Raw genomic sequence first — 17,955 nt, 5'->3', positions numbered from 1 at the left:
CTGGGGAAGGAGGGAGAATATAGGACCCCCTCTTTGCATGCTGAAAAGTCAGACAGATGGAGGCCTGCCAAGGCCAAGGGCTGTACAGAGAAATGGGTTTCCTTATCCCAACTCACCTACGCAGGCTGTGCCTGTGATATCTGCTGTGTAGCCCAGCCTGCAGTGGCAGCGGAAGGAGCCAATGCTGTTGATGCACTGTCCATTCTTGCAGAGGTTGGGAAGTACCTTGCACTCATCGATGTCTGCAGGAGAGAGGGAAGGAACTGTTAATGCCAGTGCTGCCTCTATCCCCATATCCTACGACTGGATTCTGCTGGGGCAACCCAGGATTGATCTGAGGTCACGTGCAGGGAGCTGTAAGATATTGTTGCAGAGGCTTCTTGTCTGCTCCAGGGACTGTGCAGACCTGCCCCAGATAGTTCCCAGTGCAGTTCTGCTTGTACCACATTTCTGCTTTCTCCCCTCTCTGCACTAAAGGTGATTTGAGCCCCAGCTCACCTCTCCCATCAGTGGAGTACCCTGGACCATGAGGACACATTTTCTTGTACTGTGCAGTCCCAAGTAGGGGGCAGAGCTCACACTGGGGTCCCCAACTGCGCCCACTGTTGCAGCAGCACTCAGATTTGGTGACCAGGTTGCGGTTGGTGGAAGACATCTGGCACATGGTTTGCAGTACTTCAGTGAAGCAGAAGCCCTGGCGGGTGTCTGAATAGAGAGGGTGGGAAGACAAGTTCGGGATGTGAGACTGTGCCAGCAGCAATGATAACTGAGTAAGCTGTCCAGACTGTGCAAGTTCCAGCACAAAGGCTATTCTGGTTTGGGTAATACAGAAGACAAAGGTGATTCCACAAGAAGCATCTCCCTGCAGCTTGGGTGCTAGGTCTCCAGGCTAGTCCCTGTCTCTAGCCTTTGTCCTTCCATGTCTCTAGCCATGTGTCCTTCCATAGGCTTTGCCATCTCTTTTACTCAGAAACATTCCCTGGCACTGCTTGAATATACATCAGAAGAACTGTGACCTGTGCCACGGGTGACAGCTCCCACTTACTGAAATGCATAAAGTCCTGGTTTTCAATGAGGATATGTAGCTCACATGGGATACTTCTGTCCAACAGGTGAATCCTTTTTGTTCCTGTCCTGAGCCCCAGTTCTGGCCCACTCCCTTCTCACTGAACCTGCCAGATCCTGGGGGTCTCCTTGGAGCTGCCCTGGCAGCTCCCAGCTCTCCTGGCACAGCAGTGGCTGGGCCAGGGCTCAGTGGCACAATGCACTCGAGGTGCACCTTGCCTCTGTGGGCAAAACTCAACATGGTTAAGTATGGACAGCAAACTGTCCATGAAATAAATCTTAGCAGCAACCTTGTCTGCACTTTTCTTCTGTCCCCACAGCTCACTGAACTTGTGGTTCACCGTTTTTAAATCTTACTTTGGGCAAATTCAATTCAGAAACCCTGAGGCACCTGAAAAGCACCACGTGTCACTAACTAGAGGCTGATCAAGACCATGGTAATTACCAATACACTCTGTGCCAGAGGGACTGACTTCAAAACCTTCATTGCAATCGCAGCGGTAACTTCCCACTGTGTTGATGCAGCGGCCATTGGGGCAGATTCCAGGCTTGGTGCGGCACTCATTCTCATCTAGGAAAGAAGTCACAAAGAACTGCGGTGACAAATTTCAGCTTTCTGTGAGTTTCTATGCTACCACTCAACTTGAAACAAGTCCACACAGCCCTTTGAGGTACACTCCCACATCCTTGGACAGCTGAGAAACATACCCATGTTCCTGGACCTCCCTTAAAGTGCCCAACTTCCATGCTCTGCACATTCTCCACCTGCAAGTGGCTGAGCTGCCAGAGTGGGAGTGGAGCTGGGCCTGCTCTGCATTCCTCCTGTCCCTACCACTGCGCAGATGTGCATGGGCCAGCACTTCTGAAAGCAGCACAGCGCAAAGAGGCTTGACACAGACATGGAAAAATTCAAGAAAAGCAACAAAAGGTGTAATGCTGAGTCATCCTGGGCTTGATATGGGTTTACAGATGAGCAGAGACTGTGGGTATGCAGGCATCTAATAGGACTGGAAGGTGTGATACATGGGAAGTCCCAGGAAGGACTTGTTTGACAGGACATGAGCAAAAGCTACATGTCTGCATACAGGTCCAGCTCCACTGAGAAACTCTCCCAGCCCAGCCCTTGGTACCTGTGCAGCCCTCTCCATCAGGTCTGCGCTGCATTCCTGGTGGGCAGATGCACATGAAGGTGCCAATGAGATTCTTGCACAGCATTCCTCGAGACTCGCAGTCGTGCAGACCCTCTGCACACTCATCCAGATCTGCAACCAAAAGTTTGGTGAGACCATCCTGCCAGCTTGCACCACTGTGAGAACAGCTAAGTGGCGTTCAAAGCTACACTGCTCTGCCAATCCCTGCTGCCTTGGCCAAAGCTGGCTGGCACACAGCAGACACCAGTGCAGATGCAAGAGCCCAAGGACAGCAGTCCAGATGTCCTGCCTTCTGTCCAGCACCAGAGACAGACAAGAGTCAGGGATCTGGACAGAGGGTGGGAGATCCCCAGATGGCTGCAGAAGGAGGATTTTACCTCTGCACATTCTTCTGTCATCTCGGAGGGCATATCCAGATGGACATGTGCACTCATAGGAGCCAAAGGTGTTGATGCAGCGGAATGCACAAAGCAAAGGATTCGATGCACACTCATTAATATCTAGAAGGCAGAAAAGAGGAGAGAGTTTGACTTTGCACTCCGAGCAGGATCAGCTGACAGTAATGTCAGTAAACCTGCCCAGACTTCCCTTCTGCACATTCATCTCATGACAACTTTCTGTGCTTCACCAAGTCTTCCTGTCACAGTCTGCAGTTTTAAAGGGGTACACAGCAGGTGACTGAGGCCCTCTGATGGGGACAGGATCCTGGATCCTTGGTGAGGCAGCTGCTGCCCTCATGTTGGCCTCCAGCACTCACCCTGAGCTCTAACCTCAGAGGAAGCCAAAGGGGACCTGACCTGACTGCAGCTCACTCAGCCAGGCAGTGAACCAACTGGGGGCATGCACACGGCCTGGATGTGGCTGCGGTTTTCTGGGACAATAGTCCAATTTTTGTGCAAGTGCCTATGGAGGCAGGGGGATGAAGGGCACTGGTGGGAACCAAGAGAGCAGGAGAGTGGCAGGCAGGAAGGGATTTCCTTGGTTTCTCCCATCTGCTGCTCTGCAAGGTAGGGTGAAGAGGCAGCCCCACAGCAGCCTTACCTTCACATGTCATCATGGGCCCTGGCTCAAAGCCCTCATCACAGGCACATTCGAAGCCTCCCACCACGTTGGTGCAGGTACCATTCCCACAGGGGTTGCCGATGGAGCATTCATCTGTATCTGGAGGAAGGTAGGACCAGGTTAGATAGATAATTTATACAGGAAAGATGTAAGCTGGTAACTTCTTGCAGCCAAGCATTCACACAGGCTCAGCAAAACCAGTAGCCAGAGTTAAAAAAGAAAGGGGCAGGGTAGAAGTGCATTCAAAAGTCCTTCTTTCCACACACACACTCACGTGCTTGCTCATAGCTGCTGACATGAGGAAGACAAACACTCAGGCCCTTACCCACACAGTTGACTCCTGTGTAGTCGAGGTTGTACCCAAAGGGGCACTCACAGCGGAAGGAGCCATCAGTATTAATGCAGGCCCCGTTGATGCAGACACCCAGGTTCTCTGAGCATTCATTCACATCTAGAGCAGTAACCAAGGCAAGGTTAAATCACGTGGGAGTGTGCGGCCAGAAACACCCCTGTCCTCTCAGAGCTGGCCTGGAAATCCCAGCCTCCTGCCAGAGCTGGGGACTGCACAAGTGAGCAGAAAGCCTGAGCTCAGGAGGGACTGCACATCCCCCCCTTACTACCACTGGGATTCAGTCCTTCTCTCATGATAGCCAAGGTATGGTTGCTTCTGGACTGACACCCCTCACCCCCACAGGACACACTGCTTGTCCCTGGACCACAACTTACCTTCACGGGTGTCACCCGGACCTGGGATGGCTCCGTGGCCATATGGACACAGCTCCTGGAAGGCAACTGGAAGAAAGCAGAAAAGTGAGCTGGGCTTAGACATGAACCCATTCTCAGATGCCAAAATCTGCTTTTGCTTCTTCTAGGGCATGACTGAAAGCTTGGCAGCTCACTGCACAAATGAGTCCATAAAATTCCAGCTCATTGGGAAACATCTACGCCTGCCTTGGATCCGGAGGCACTGAGATGCTTTTGTTTTATCTAAAGCCACACTGAGAATTTAGAGCATATCCAAAACAGAACTAAGTGATCCATTTCCCAAGAACCCGACTGTAGTTGCTTTAGACCTAGAGAAAACTGCAACCTGGTCAGAGTGATGAGGTTGCAGGACAATTCTCCCCTTACAGAGGAGCCTCTTTGGCTGGACAGCTCGCACAGCTACACGTCTGGATCAACCTGCACACCTTCCCTGTGCTGCTCATGTTGGAGGCCATCTCTCCTAGGGCCCAGCCCACCTACCATTTCCTTCTTGTGGGCACAGCTCACATGGGTCTCCCCAGCCTTCTCCTGGCATCTTGCTGCAGCAGCACCGAGCCTTGGTGGTGTTGAAGGCCTTGGGGACAGAGCACTTCCCGTTGTCAAAGCGAGTGAAGCAGAAGCTCTGGCGAGTATCTGTAGGAGAACAGGGAAATGCACAGAGCATTGCAGTCATCCAACGGTGATGCTGTTCTCCTCTCCCCATTATAGCCCCTTCAGCATCAGGATGGGTCTTCTTCAGGATGCTGATGTTCTGGATGGCTCTGCAGGCAGGCAGTGCTGCCCACCCACCCCTGAATTTTGGCTCAGAGACACAAAGTTGTCCTGCAGCAAACCAGGATATCTTAATATCCAACCCCACTCCTACTGATCTTGAGAACACTTCTAAGGAGTCACAGCAGACAGCTGTGCCAGCTTCTGCTTCCATCAACGGTGTTTGTGTTTGCCATGTCCTGCACTTCCCCATCATCCTGTGGGCAGAGCTGCACTCACCAAAGCATCGCCGGCCATTGTCAGACAGCACAAAGCCTGGGGGGCAGACACACTGGAAGCTGCCCGGAGTATTGGTGCATGTCCCGAAGAGGCAGATGTTGGGCTCCTCTTCACATTCGTTGATATCTGGAATCATTGCAGATGTATTATTTACAGAGCAGTCAAAGGTCACTCCTTTTTTCATGGCATTAAAACCAGGTGAAGTCGTGATCTCTGGGGAACTCTGCTGCCTGCAGGTCACCACATTTATTGGATACAGAGACTCCAGCCCTAACCATGAACACACATTCAGGGCAAATGGGACAATGAAGTGGTCAGGGTACAACAAAAACACCGACCCTCCTTTGTCCTGGGAACAGCTTGGCTGTGCTCTGTGCCCGGTTATTTCAAGACAGTATTTGGGGGTGGTGTAACCTAACCCACCCAGGAAGAATACAGCTGCTATGGAACCCACCCAAGTTGGTCACATGCTGTGCTGGAAATGGAGGAGACAGAGAGGCAACATTACCAATGCAATTGTCATTCTGCACTTCATACCCAGGGGGGCAAATACAACGGAAGGAGCCCTCCAGGTTCTGGCAAGTGCCTGGGGAGCAGGTCCCAGGCAGGCTCACACACTCATTGATATCTGCAGAGGAGGGGAAATAAGCAGTGCATCAGTGCTCAGCTCTGATAACCCAGTTGCAGGGTGCCTTTCTGCAGGCAGGCCCTCACCCAGCAGCTGCACACTGCTTTGCTCTAAAGACACAAAGAAAGCATTTTCCAGACGTGCACCTTGGCAGTGCAGGCTCAGCTCTGCAGGACAATGTGCTGCAGGTGGCAGTGTGACAGACACAGGTAACTTGGGCACAATATGCTTGTCTGACCCTGCAGCCTCAGGGGCTGCACAACAGCACTGGCAACAACTCCAGCAGAGCCAGTCCTGACCATAAGGTAGTTCCCAAGGCATCGCAGGTACAATTCTGGATGCTTCAGGAGGATGGACAAGGCAATGTTCGCCCTTGCTGCCTGTAGGTCTCAGTTGGCATTGCTTGACCAGAGATACAGGCACAGTGGGCCCAGTTTCTACGGGCAGTAAAATGATAGTGCTTTGGCTTGATTGGACCTGGGGTCTTGTGAGTGGTTCTGGACAGTCTATTGCCTCCTATGGGAATCCCTTGGAGTAGACGACCTCAAGTCCATGTCTCTCAGCACTGCCCAGTGGCAGCCATGCCAACACACAGCTCAACTCCCTGGGAAGGAAACTCACCTACACAGTTCTTCCCATCGGGAGTCCGGTCGTAGCCCTCTTGGCACAGGCACTGGAAGGAGCCGATGCTGTTGATGCATTGGCCATTCCGACACACCTGTCCCACCATGGATGAGCACTCATCAATGTCTGTGGGAGGGAAATGACGAGCACAGGAAGAAATACACACAGCACGTGAGTGTCAGCGTGCCACCACAGACATCCCACAGCCCTGCCTGGTCACATGTACAACCACCACTGCAGTCACAGCCTGGTGAGATCCAGCAGTTACTCCTGTAACTGCTACAGACACACAGAACTGAATTCCTGTATGCCACTGCAGGACACACAGGGAACGCCGCACCAATCTGTCATCCGTGTGCAACTCACCCATGCAGTCATTATTGTGTGTTAGCTCAAAGCCAGGGAAGCAGAGGCAGTTGTAGGACCCAACCGTGTTCTTGCAGGTCCCATTTCCACAGGGCTGTCGGTCACATTCATCAATATCTGCAGGGAAAAAGACACTGCTGACTGAAAGGCTGAGAGCCGCTGTCTTGGAGGGGAGGGCAGAGAGGGCACAGCCAGATGCAGTGTCACTGTGGTTTTGCAGCCTGGCAGTATGAGGACACGGTGGCCCTGCCCTTGGCTGTCCATGGCACTACCCAGCAGGTGCTGGAGAAAGCTCACGTCCATCGTGAAATGTGATTCGTTCAAAAGGGCAGCACAGAACTGGGGTGGCCACACTGACCCATGCACATGGTCTGCTCCACGGTGGCCTTGAAGCCGTTGTGACAGATGCAGATGTAGCTGCCCTCAGTGTCAACGCAGTCCCCATGGCTGCAGACATTGGGGATTTCCTGGCATTCGTTGCGACCTGCGACAAAGCACAGCGGGTGCTGGTGAGCAGAAGGGATGGATCAAAAGGAAAAAGCCAAGGTGCTGCCCTTCTGCAGGTACTACTGAGTCTGTGAGCAAAAGCACAGCAGGACAAAGCTGCAGGTTTCTGAGAGATGGCTTCACTGAGAACAAGCAAGACAATGTTCTGATCTGCAATCTCTAAAAAAGGATTTCAGTGAGTCACTGAATGAAATCTGCTCTGCTATTTCTGCATCCTCTGGGCCACATTAGGACTAAAAAGAAGAGCAGATAATAGACAGAAGGATCTGGTCTTCTGCTGGGTGATAGACACCTGCATTACCAGAGACCTTTCCTCATCCCTCAGGGGCCTACAGTCCCTAAGAGCTATTTGTAAGTGGAGGTATCTCACAGTCACAGTGTGGGCAGGTTGTAGTTCCCAGATCTGACAAAAGACCAGGAAGGAGTGCAAGGGAATGGTGCATCCCTCGTCCCATCCTTCCCTGAGCCCACCCCAGTGCTCTGCAGAGCCAACCAAAGGCCCAGCAGTGCCAGCACTCCCACACTCATCTCTGAAGCAGGCAGCAAGCAGCTCCCATCTTACCCACGCAGGCTCCGCTAGGCGACAGCTTGTATCCAGTCGAGCATTCGCACCTGTAGCTGCCTGGGATGTTGATGCAGTCAGCATTGCGCTGGCAGAGGTTCTCTCCGCTGCTGCATTCATCAATGTCTGCGGGAGATGCACATACGGACAGTTGGGGCATCATCCTGCTGGGGCTGGAGAGGCCCAGTGGAGTCACCTGAATTTTAACCCTTGGTTTGCTTCAACCAGAGTCTTTTTTTTTTTTTTTCTTCAATAATAAAATGCATTTTAGGTGCAACTCAAATCTTTTAAACGCTTTTAAACCTAACAATTCATGCCAAGGGACAAAGGAGGAGAAACAGAGACATTAATTCATGCACATCAGCAATTTCTGTCCAACCATTAGCATGGAAAATTAAAATTATTTCAAGAGAAATAATGGCTGAGAACATGCAGATTCTGTTCCATCTCTGCTGACTGCCCTGACTATGATGCACCATGAGTGAAGGAGAGAAAGCTGCTACACTGCAGCCCCTTCTGCCTCCCAGCCCTCCCCTGGCAGCAGTCCTGGCACCATTACCTTCACAGATGAGCAGTATGTTGTTGTAGCTGAATCCAATGGGGCACTCGCACCGGAAGCTGCCAATTTGGTTGATGCAGACACCATTGGTACAGATAGCAGGGATCTCGCTGCACTCGTCAATATCTGCACACAGACAACATCTGTCACCATCCCAAGGAAGGCAGAAAGGAGGAAAGCACCCCTCATTACTGGAATACCATTGCCCTTGTTTATTTTAGAAAGAAGATGAGCAGGAAGGAGCCAGCAAGCAAACAGCAGAACAACTCCTGCAGGGCCGATATTGGGTTGTGCAGACAGCACCGGGCTGTGACCATTCTGCAGAGCTCTGTGCACACAGCAAAGCCACACGAGACTCCATGTCACAGGAGATGCAGGATTGCTGGCAAAGCCTGTATGGCACGTGTTAGAAAGGAGCCTGCCCAGGACATGCGCTTTGCTTTGTCTGAGTGTACCTCTGTGGTAATGAGGACATTAGCTCAGGGTCAGGGACCAGGCTGCAAATGGGGAGCTAAGGAGAGCAATGAAGCACTGAGCTGGCTCAGGGGTCCCTGACTCTGACACTGTGATCAGCACAATCCACCAGCAGCCCCATCGTTCCACACACGTGGCTGACACACTCTGTAGCACAGCTCACATCTTTGCTTCCTGGGGATGGAAGGTGAACTCGTTTTCTCCCTCTTCATTCTCCTGTGTTTAGGTTGGCACTGCCACAACCAGGTGAAGCAATGATGAACTAATCTGCTGTCTCAGAAATGCCCAGCAAACCCATCTTTCATGATTGCAAAACATCTGTAGACTCCTCAACATCTGCAGACTCCACAAACACTGGGACTCTCACCAGCACCTCTGGCTTTCCATCTACTGAAACACCTGAAAGTTCAGCTCTCAGCACTCTGAGGCTGTCAGGTCTGTGCTGCTGGCAGCATGAGCAACAGGTGAATTCAGGGTCTACCTGGCCACTGCCTGTGGTCACTGACCATCTGTCTCTCCAGGTGGAATAGAGACCAACAGACATGTGCAAATGTGGGAAGCTCTGAGCAAACTGGAAACCTGGGAGAAAGGTCTGAAGCCAATTATATTTGTCACTCTTTTCCTTGCGTTTTCTCTGCTCAGGTCTTAATTTGCTGAGGGAAGGGAAGCAAACAAGCTCACAGGCAGTGTGGTACTGCAGGGGGTGGGGCTGTGGGGCTGGCAGTACTCACCAATGGGCTTCCCTGTGTGGATGTCGATGATAAAGCCAGGGGCCTGGTTCCCACACAGGATTTGGTACTCGGCTGGAAGGGGAATATCACAGTCATTGCCATGCCTGGTGTGCAGGCAGTGAGGAACAAAAAGCCCAAATATGGCTGAGAGGATACAGAGAGCAGGGGGACCCGCACAGTGCTCAGCCAGGAACCACAGGGCTGGCATATGAGTACACCAAGCACGTGTATGGCTCAGGGTAAAGGCCACAAGCCACTGCATGCCCCCACACCTCCTCAGCAGATCCACAAACCTCCCCCCTCTGCAGACATCAATTTGGTCACCTGCATCCCTCCAGCATGCAGAGCTGCCTGTCTGACATTGTGCACATCTGCAAGAACTGCCTGCCAGCCCTTCTCCCCAACTATTTTGTTACTCCCACTGTGCCCACATCCCAAATTGCTTGGGGGCAGCCATGGTCCCAATGTGCCTTTCCAGGAAGGTCGACTTACGGCTGGCTGGTGTAGGGCAGGGCTCGCACGGTTTGTTCCAGGCTTTGCCAATGTTGTAGGAGCAGCAGCACATCTTCTTGGTCATGTTGAAGGAGAGCTCGTTCTCACACGTGTCATTATAGTTGCGATAGCACACGCTCTTCCTCATGTCTGCAAAGGGAGCCCAGACACTGACTTGTGCCTCCTGAGCCCCAGCTGTGCTTCCAGCACTTCCCGCTCCTTCCACGCAGACACAATGCCCACAGTGTGCTGCCCACCATACACCCATGAGCAGTGCACAGCCAGTGTACTGGCACAGCCCTTCCCAGAGACTCAGATGATGCCATACCCATGCAGTTGTTTCCTCCATTGACTTGCATGTACTCGGGGGGGCACACGCAGGTGTAGTTGCCGAGGGTGTTGTAACAGGTTCCAGGGCCACAGATCCCAATGTGAGCAGAGCACTCATCAATATCTGCCAAAAAGAGGAGTCTGAAGGTTAAATTACTGAGCACAGGTAGTGACAGGCATGACACAGAGTGGAGGGTGGGCTGGGCACAAGATATGGGCAGGCCTGGGAGAGGGCTCATACAGCCTGGCATAGGGAAAGGAGATAGGGTTTGTGGTAAGGATGGAGAAAGAAGAGGTTCTGCCAACCACTCCTATATCATGAAGGAAAGGCCTCGCACAGACAGAACCACAACCCTGCACACACATTCACAATCATGATGTACACACCAGGCACACAGGCATGTAGGGCAAGGTGCAGTTACCTTCACAGATACGTGTGTCCTCATTGAGGTAGTAGCCAAGGGGGCATTCACACTGGAAGCTGCCAAAAGTGTTCACACAGTTGCCACCCTGGCAGAGACCTGGCAGCTCCTGGCACTCGTCGATATCTGTGGTGGGAAAGCAGGGGGTGTTCACCACCTGCAGCCCCAGCAGCACCCTCAGCGCAGGACCCCCAGTGTGCTGACCCACTGCCTGCACCCACTGCTGGCACCTAAGCAGCTCTGCCAGGTGTCTAGAGAATGCTTGAGGAAAACACACGTTGTTTGTCACTCAGTGGTTGGAGGTCAGAGGGCCCAGCAGTGCAGCAGACAGTGGGAAGGCTCTGGGCAGGCTTACCTTCCAGGATGACAGTGATGGGGTTGGGCCGGAAACCTTCTCCTCCCGGGCACAGGGTTTTGTACTCAGCTGTAGGAAAAGTCAGTCAGGAGATCCTGAGCCAAGTGAGCTCATGTGAATGAGGGCAGGGAGGGAAAAACAGAATTCCAGGAAAAATAGACCATGAACATGGTGACAGTGGTCCAGGCTGAGTGGCCTGACTCTCATCATACTGCAAGCCAGCTTAACTCTCTCCTTTTACCAGCTCACTCCTGAAAGGAGTTATTTCACATCCACTTCCCTCCCCCAGCCTATGGTGATGAGGAACAAAGGATACCAACTTGGACTTCCCATATACAACTTGCTGGTTTTCCCCATTCCACCTTCTCTCATTCCTGGTCCACCTATGCAGCCCTGCACAGCAGGGTAAGCCTCTCCTCCCTCAGCTTCCTTTGCTTTATTGTGATGGTCACAAATACCAGACTTGAGGCCCCTAAGAAACCATAAGGACCCAGCCCCTTCCTGTCTCCTCCCTCCTCTACTGCCCATTCAGCCCATACCCAATTTCATCCCAGATGCTTTCCCACTCACTCGTGTTGGCTGGAGGACAGAGCTCGCAGGGGTTGCCCCATGCACGACCCAGTGAGCAGCAGCAGGATGCCCGAGTGACACCAACTCCAATTTCTGCACTGCAGGAGATCCCCCCATCTCCACGATCCTGGGTGTCCAGGAAGCAGTTCCCGACACGGGTATCTGCACAAAGAAAGCACTATGTGAGCAAACCTGTCCAGCAAATAATTGTATGGGTGGGAGAAATAACATCTCTCCAATCAGGAGAGTACCCACACTGGTGAAACAAGGTGGGCCAAGCTTAACAGGAGGAAGATACTCTTCTTTTGCTGCAGTTAAGTCTATCTCTGGTAGTGGCCAGCTCTGGCCACGAGGGACCAACAAGGACACCGAACTCTTGGTTGGAAGGTGTGGTTACGGATCCCCACTCACCCACACAACCCACACCAGTGGGGTTCAACTCAAAGTCTTGTGGACAGTTGCACAGGTAGCTGCCAGGTGTGTTGACGCACAGGCCGTTGATACAGTTCACAGGGTCTGCACATTCATTGATGTCTGAAAAGATGGAAGGATGATAAGGACTGAAACAAATGATGAAAATGCCACAGAAACAACAGTCCCTACCCTAAGTTCTGTGTGCTGTGTACAGGCTGTGTTCCCACAGCCATTACATTTGCAAGGCTTGCAGAATATGCTTACAGAACAGCTCAATTGGAACAGACCTACAAAGATCATCAAGTCCAACAGCCTGGCCACTTGAAAGCTAACCAAAGGTCAAAGCAAATTAAAGAAGGCATTGTCTGAATGCTTCTTGATCACTGAACAGGCATGGGGCACAACTGCCTCTCTAGGAAGGCCGTTTCACTGTTTGACCACCTCCACAGTAAAGAAATTTTTCCTAATGCCCAGGCTGAATCTCCCCTGGTGCTACTTTGCACTGTTCCCACTTCTCCTGCTATCAGTTACCACCGAAAAGAGATCGGGATCTCGCTCTCTGCTTCCCCTCCTTAGGGAGTTGTAGAGAGCAGTGAGGTCACCTCTTAACTTCCTTTTCTCTAACCTTACAAACTTGAATGTCCTTAGCCCCTCCTCATAGAATAATGTCTTGCAGCCTTTTTACCAGCTCTTATGCCCTTCTCTGGATGCTTTTAAATATCCTAACATCCTTTTTACACTTTGCAGCCCCGAACTGCAAACAATATTCAAGACAAGGGTGTATGGTGCGTTGAGCCTCATCCCATGGACCCACAGAAGTCCTATACCTGTGCAGTTGCCTCCACTTCTGTCCAGTTCGTAGCCATCATCACAGGCACAACGGAACATGCCAGGCAGGTTCTGGCAGGTCCCAAAGACACAGATATTCTGGAAGGTGCATTCATCAATGTCTGAAAAAGAAGGAGAGCTGGGTACTCAGGATCTAGCAAAGTAAGGGACAGAAAAGGCTTCTCCTGCTCCCATTGAAAAGCATTCACAACCCAGCCACCCATATGGTTAACCCATGTCCTCATGATTGTTCTAGAGCCAAAGGATATCACCTCCTGAGTGAGCAGGAGCAGGCATGCTGTACGTGTGCCTTCTCCCCTAACTCTCATTTATTTGATTGCTCATATCTTGCATGGATCCTTGGCTTAGACCAGCTCTCTGCAGGCTGGGGACCAAATCCTCTAATTGAAAGAGCTGACAATTCTGCAGTGTTGGTCTCACATGGATCTGACAGCCTGCGGAGCAGCAGTCTGGTGTCAGAGCAGAGCCTGCAGTTCTGTACAGCCCACAAAGGTCTGCTCACTGGCAGTGTGGTACCCAGCACTGACTGACAGGTTTCTGACCATCTGCAATAACACAGGAGCCTTGCACTGCCAAACGATGGTGAGTTTTGCTTAGCAGTGGATCTGGTGGTTATAGTGCATTTGCAAGGAAGAGATCAAGGCCACAAAGGACCCTGCAACTCTTGAAGCAGCGAACAAAACTCTGGTTACTTACCCTGGCAGGCCTTGCTGTCTTCTGTGGGATTGAAGCCCATCTCACACTCGCAGCGGTAACCCCCAGGTGCATTGAGACACTGCCCATTCTCACACAGGTTCACATTGTCTGCACACTCATCCACATCTGGGGAGAGTCAGGTGTGAGACTGAATGGCATTAACCAAGAGATAGGACTTCCTCCACTTTGCCCAAGACATTCCCACAAGCTTGTTCCCTCCCCTCTGCTAGAAGGCTGCAAAGAAAAGGCACTGCAATATTTCTAATTGTCCTGAACTTCTCTGAACACCTGAGAAGAAGGTTAATCTCTCCCTAATGTACCTCAACAGTTATTCTGCAAGGCAGGCTGCTTTTAGGGGATATCTGGTTTGGGGAGCTGCCCACAGGCAGCCAGATGCCAAGAGAGGTTGGTAGTTAAGATGAGATGAGACAAGCAAGACAGTTAAGTCACATTCCTGCTGCTAAGTGGGTCTGTGGGCCTCACCTGAACAAGAGAAGCCATCTCCATTGAAGCCTTCTCGGCAGGCACAGCGGTAGGAGCCTGGTGTGTTGATGCAGTTGGCATTCAGGTTGCACTTGTGCTCTTCTGTTGCACACTCGTCCAAGTCTGGGCAGGGAGAAGCACCCCCTCAGTATTTTGCCTCTGGCCTTTCCTCTAGGCATGAAGAGCTCGTGTAGGGACTGCAGGGATGTGCTCCAGGTGGACACATAAGCGGCCCAGGAGGCTGCAGCCTCCAGGCTCTTAGAGCACCTGTGAGGCTCCATGGCCATTACACACTCCCCTGGCAGTTCCAACAAAGTCTGGCAGTGAGAAACACTCATGCACATGTATCCATATCCCTCATGCATCCCCAGTTCAGGCACACATACCATGCATACACCCGTGCATCCTTTTATACACACCCTACACTTAGATCCAGTAAATCCCTGCACTCAGGTACAAGCACCATACACACAGCACAACCCCACATACCTCCCACACCCACATATACCTGCACATTCTACACCACACACCAACACACCGCCATACAGCCATGGTACCAGTCACACACTCAACACACACCTCAACATCACCCACACACTCCGCATCCCTCAAATACATGCCCTCACTCCAACATTAATTGCCATGTCCTTCCCAGGTATAGTTGCAGAGCCTGACAGTGCCAACACCTGCAGACACTCTCCATCCCACACCTACAAAAATCAACATCTAGGGGGGTTCAAGAACATTGTAAGCACAAATGCCAACACAGCCCAACCCTCAGAGGTACCCACAGAGCACATCAACATCCTCTTCAAGGTTGAGAACTCACCATTGCACTTCAGCCCATCTCCAAGCCAGCCTGTGCGACACTTGCACTTGAAGCTCCCAGGCACGTTGATGCAGGAGGCATGCATGTCACAGTTGTGGGCCCCAATCTCACATTCATCAATGTCTGCAGAAAGGAAGGATATTAGACTATGACAGAGCTCAGCTCCCCAAAGACACAATGAGGGAGCCAGGTGACATCCTGCTAACTGCTCAAGACACTGATGGCTCCTGGGAGCCTGAACCCCAGGGAACGAGAAGCAGGTGATTTGTGAAACAGGCTGCCCTAGGGTCATATCCGTGAGCTGAAGAGCTGATCTATACTCCCCACTGGAATATAAAGATAAAAGGATCAACAGGTCCCTGATTCAGTTATAGACCAGGAAAGTGTTACCCTGTCTGAAATCTTCCTTGCCAATGTCTGCCTGCCCAGCAGGGGCTTCCAGCTCAAAGTACATTCCTGGGTGCCCACAGTAACCCCATCAGAGGGAAGACGTTCCCTCCATGGCAGCTGCTATGGGTGTTTGTGAGGGTTCCTACCAGCACTCCTGGCTCCAGGTCTGGCATGCTCTCACCTGTGCAGCCTGTGGTTCCCTTCTTGACAAAGTAGCCCAGCTGGCAGTGACAGATGAAGGAGCCCTTTGTGTTTTCACACTCGCCGTGCAGGCAGATGTTAGAGTTAAGATCACATTCATTCACATCTGCAGAAGAAGAAGGATTTACTTTGAGCACCACAATAACCATATTCTGACCCTTGGGCAAGCTTCTGCTGCCATCCTTCTCTCTCTGCAACAGCAGCCTACAGATCCAGTGCTGGCATATACCCAAGGCATAGCCCTGTCCTCACCGATGCAAGTTTTCATGTCCAGGGATGCCATGAAGCCATCAAAGCAGAGGCAGCGATACTCCCCAGGGATGTTTGTGCACTGTCCACCATCACAGATGTCTGGATTATCCTCACATTCATCAATATCTAGAAAAAAGGAGACTGCTGCTGAAGTATAGATGTTAGAGTGTGGGAAAGTAGGCTGTGGGAACAGCAGGGGCAGGAGGGAGTCACAGGTGGGGCTGTGTAACAAATCATGCAGTTACACGACTGGGGGTCCCAAAGTGAGGTGCAAAGCAAAGAGTAGTGCAGAGAAATCACCTCTCTGGAAGGTGACCCAAAAATGAGAACCTTTCACCCTGAATCCAGTGCTATGGGCAATGGACACAGAGAACCCCAGGACAGGATCTGTGAGAGCCAGGCTTACTGCTCACCTGCACATGATCTCTTGTCTGGCATCAGTGCGTAGCCTTCACTGCAGCTGCACTCATAGCTACCCTCCGAGTTGGAGCAGTGTGTGTCACAGCCACCATTGGTTATGGTGCACTCGTCAATATCTGGGGGAGAAAGGAGAGGTCAGAGTCTGCTTGAGTCACCATCCGGACTACATGCATTGCAGCAGAGCTGCTCAGACACAGTGCCAGTATGGAAAGAGAGAAAGTGGGTGAGGGGCCTTTGTGGTGGCCTTACTGAAGAGCTCCCCCATGACAGATGAAAGCATCACTGTCAACTCACAATAGTTGATTAGAACCCTTTGTGAAGAGCATTGGTCTGCCAGCAGCTCAGGCAAAAAGCTCACCCCTCATCCGGAGCTAAAAGGCACCCCACTGAGCACCACAGGAGGTACAAGGCCAGGAGCTCTGAGGTCTTGGCACAGCATTTGGCGAAGCAGAGCACTCACCGACACAGCCCTGTCTGTCTGGCGTGGCCTGGAAGCCCGAATCACAAGCACACTGGTAGGTGCCAATGACGTTGACGCAGCGTCCATTGCGACACAGGTTGTCACTGAGGGAGCATTCATTGATATCTGTGGTGGAAAGAACATTTTGAGCAGCCAGCCATCCTGATGCCACGTTGAGCATCATCTGGCACCCAGCTCTGGGTACTCGTAACTGCTGCTTCCAAACTTGGATCTGTCTTTGCTTTCAGACCTGAAACACTCCCACATACTTTCTGTCCTAAGATGAGAAAGCAGGCTGATCCCCAAGTCAGGATTGCAGATCCTAGGCTCAGCTCTGGGCTGGTATGATTTCACTCTTTCATTTTTTCATCCTTTCTGAGCCAGCAAATCCTCACAATTCACTGCCTTCTCCCATCATTACTTAGTATTGTTTATGATTCCCCAACACCTGAATCAGACTCCTTCCTGGTCATGCTAGAACCCAGCCTCAGTTCAGAGCGTCCTGGTCAAGTTCCTTTTGCTCACATGCCTTTTGCACAGCTTACAGGTTATGGCCATGCAAACAACCTAAAGAGAACTAAAACTGAATTTGGTGTTTAACACATAACAGCCCCTGACACCTCGTCACACTGGGTCTACATTTCAGAGATTACAAGGAACCATTCCTGCTTGAGGTGCAACCTGCTTGGGAGGTGAAGAGTTAGGATGTGGGTAGAGGTCATGGGGCTCCAGGTTTGGGAATGATATTTCATTTACTGGTAAAGACAGAGATATAGCAGTTAGAAGGAAACTCAGATTTTCCGTTGCCTTAGCATCACCCTATTACTCAGTCTTTAGTGAACAGCAGTTAGAATAAGAGACATCCTAAATGCAATGAATTTCCAGGAGTAACCTCAGCCCTTCCTGGTGGAATGTATTCTACTCATACAAGGGATTGGAAGGACATTCCCAGGCCGAGCTTGACACTCATTTCTCCCCACATCATTATCCTGACCAGACTCTGGTCGTAACATAGCTTTCCATTATCTTACCTATGCAAGTGTTCCCTTCCGAAGTCAGCTCGTGTCCCGGGGGGCAGATGCATTCAAAGCTGCCATCTGTGTTCGTGCAGATCCCACCTCGGCACAGCAGTGGGTCTCGCTCGCACTCATTGATATCTGCAGAGGGTGACATGAAAAGTGGCTGACAGAACCCTTCAGCTGGGCTTTTCAGATGATAGGGTGATGCTGGTGCCATGCAGCACAGCTTCACCACCAGAGATAGATCATAAAGCAGAGGCACATCTCCAAATTAACAGGACTTGGGTGT

At 51.5% G+C, this 17,955-nt stretch overlaps 1 protein-coding gene across 1 annotated transcript in view; it reads right to left on the bottom strand.

The window, feature by feature from the left end:
• Positions 1–17,955, bottom strand: part of LOC122188504 (fibrillin-2-like) — a 126,750-nt gene that overhangs the window by 6,875 nt on the left and 101,920 nt on the right. The window contains 32 exon segments of the mRNA XM_042886862.1: positions 117–242; positions 499–705; positions 1,511–1,636; positions 2,196–2,327; positions 2,594–2,716; positions 3,258–3,377; positions 3,604–3,729; positions 4,005–4,070; positions 4,524–4,676; positions 5,034–5,159; positions 5,542–5,661; positions 6,283–6,411; positions 6,652–6,768; positions 7,010–7,135; positions 7,721–7,846; positions 8,280–8,405; positions 9,485–9,556; positions 9,977–10,126; positions 10,305–10,430; positions 10,729–10,854; positions 11,084–11,152; positions 11,654–11,815; positions 12,065–12,187; positions 12,895–13,017; positions 13,613–13,738; positions 14,096–14,218; positions 14,925–15,047; positions 15,496–15,621; positions 15,768–15,893; positions 16,181–16,303; positions 16,648–16,773; positions 17,679–17,804. Of these exon segments, the coding sequence (XP_042742796.1) occupies positions 117–242; positions 499–705; positions 1,511–1,636; positions 2,196–2,327; positions 2,594–2,716; positions 3,258–3,377; positions 3,604–3,729; positions 4,005–4,070; positions 4,524–4,676; positions 5,034–5,159; positions 5,542–5,661; positions 6,283–6,411; positions 6,652–6,768; positions 7,010–7,135; positions 7,721–7,846; positions 8,280–8,405; positions 9,485–9,556; positions 9,977–10,126; positions 10,305–10,430; positions 10,729–10,854; positions 11,084–11,152; positions 11,654–11,815; positions 12,065–12,187; positions 12,895–13,017; positions 13,613–13,738; positions 14,096–14,218; positions 14,925–15,047; positions 15,496–15,621; positions 15,768–15,893; positions 16,181–16,303; positions 16,648–16,773; positions 17,679–17,804 (3,999 nt within the window).

The sequence above is a fragment of the Lagopus leucura genome, unplaced genomic scaffold (assembly GCF_019238085.1).
Source record: "Lagopus leucura isolate 7727_CA_CO unplaced genomic scaffold, USGS_WTPT01 Super-Scaffold_100064, whole genome shotgun sequence".
Lineage (NCBI taxonomy): Eukaryota > Metazoa > Chordata > Aves > Galliformes > Phasianidae > Lagopus > Lagopus leucura.
Note: the sequence above shows the minus strand (reverse complement) of the source record. Positions and strands in the feature narration are given on the sequence as shown.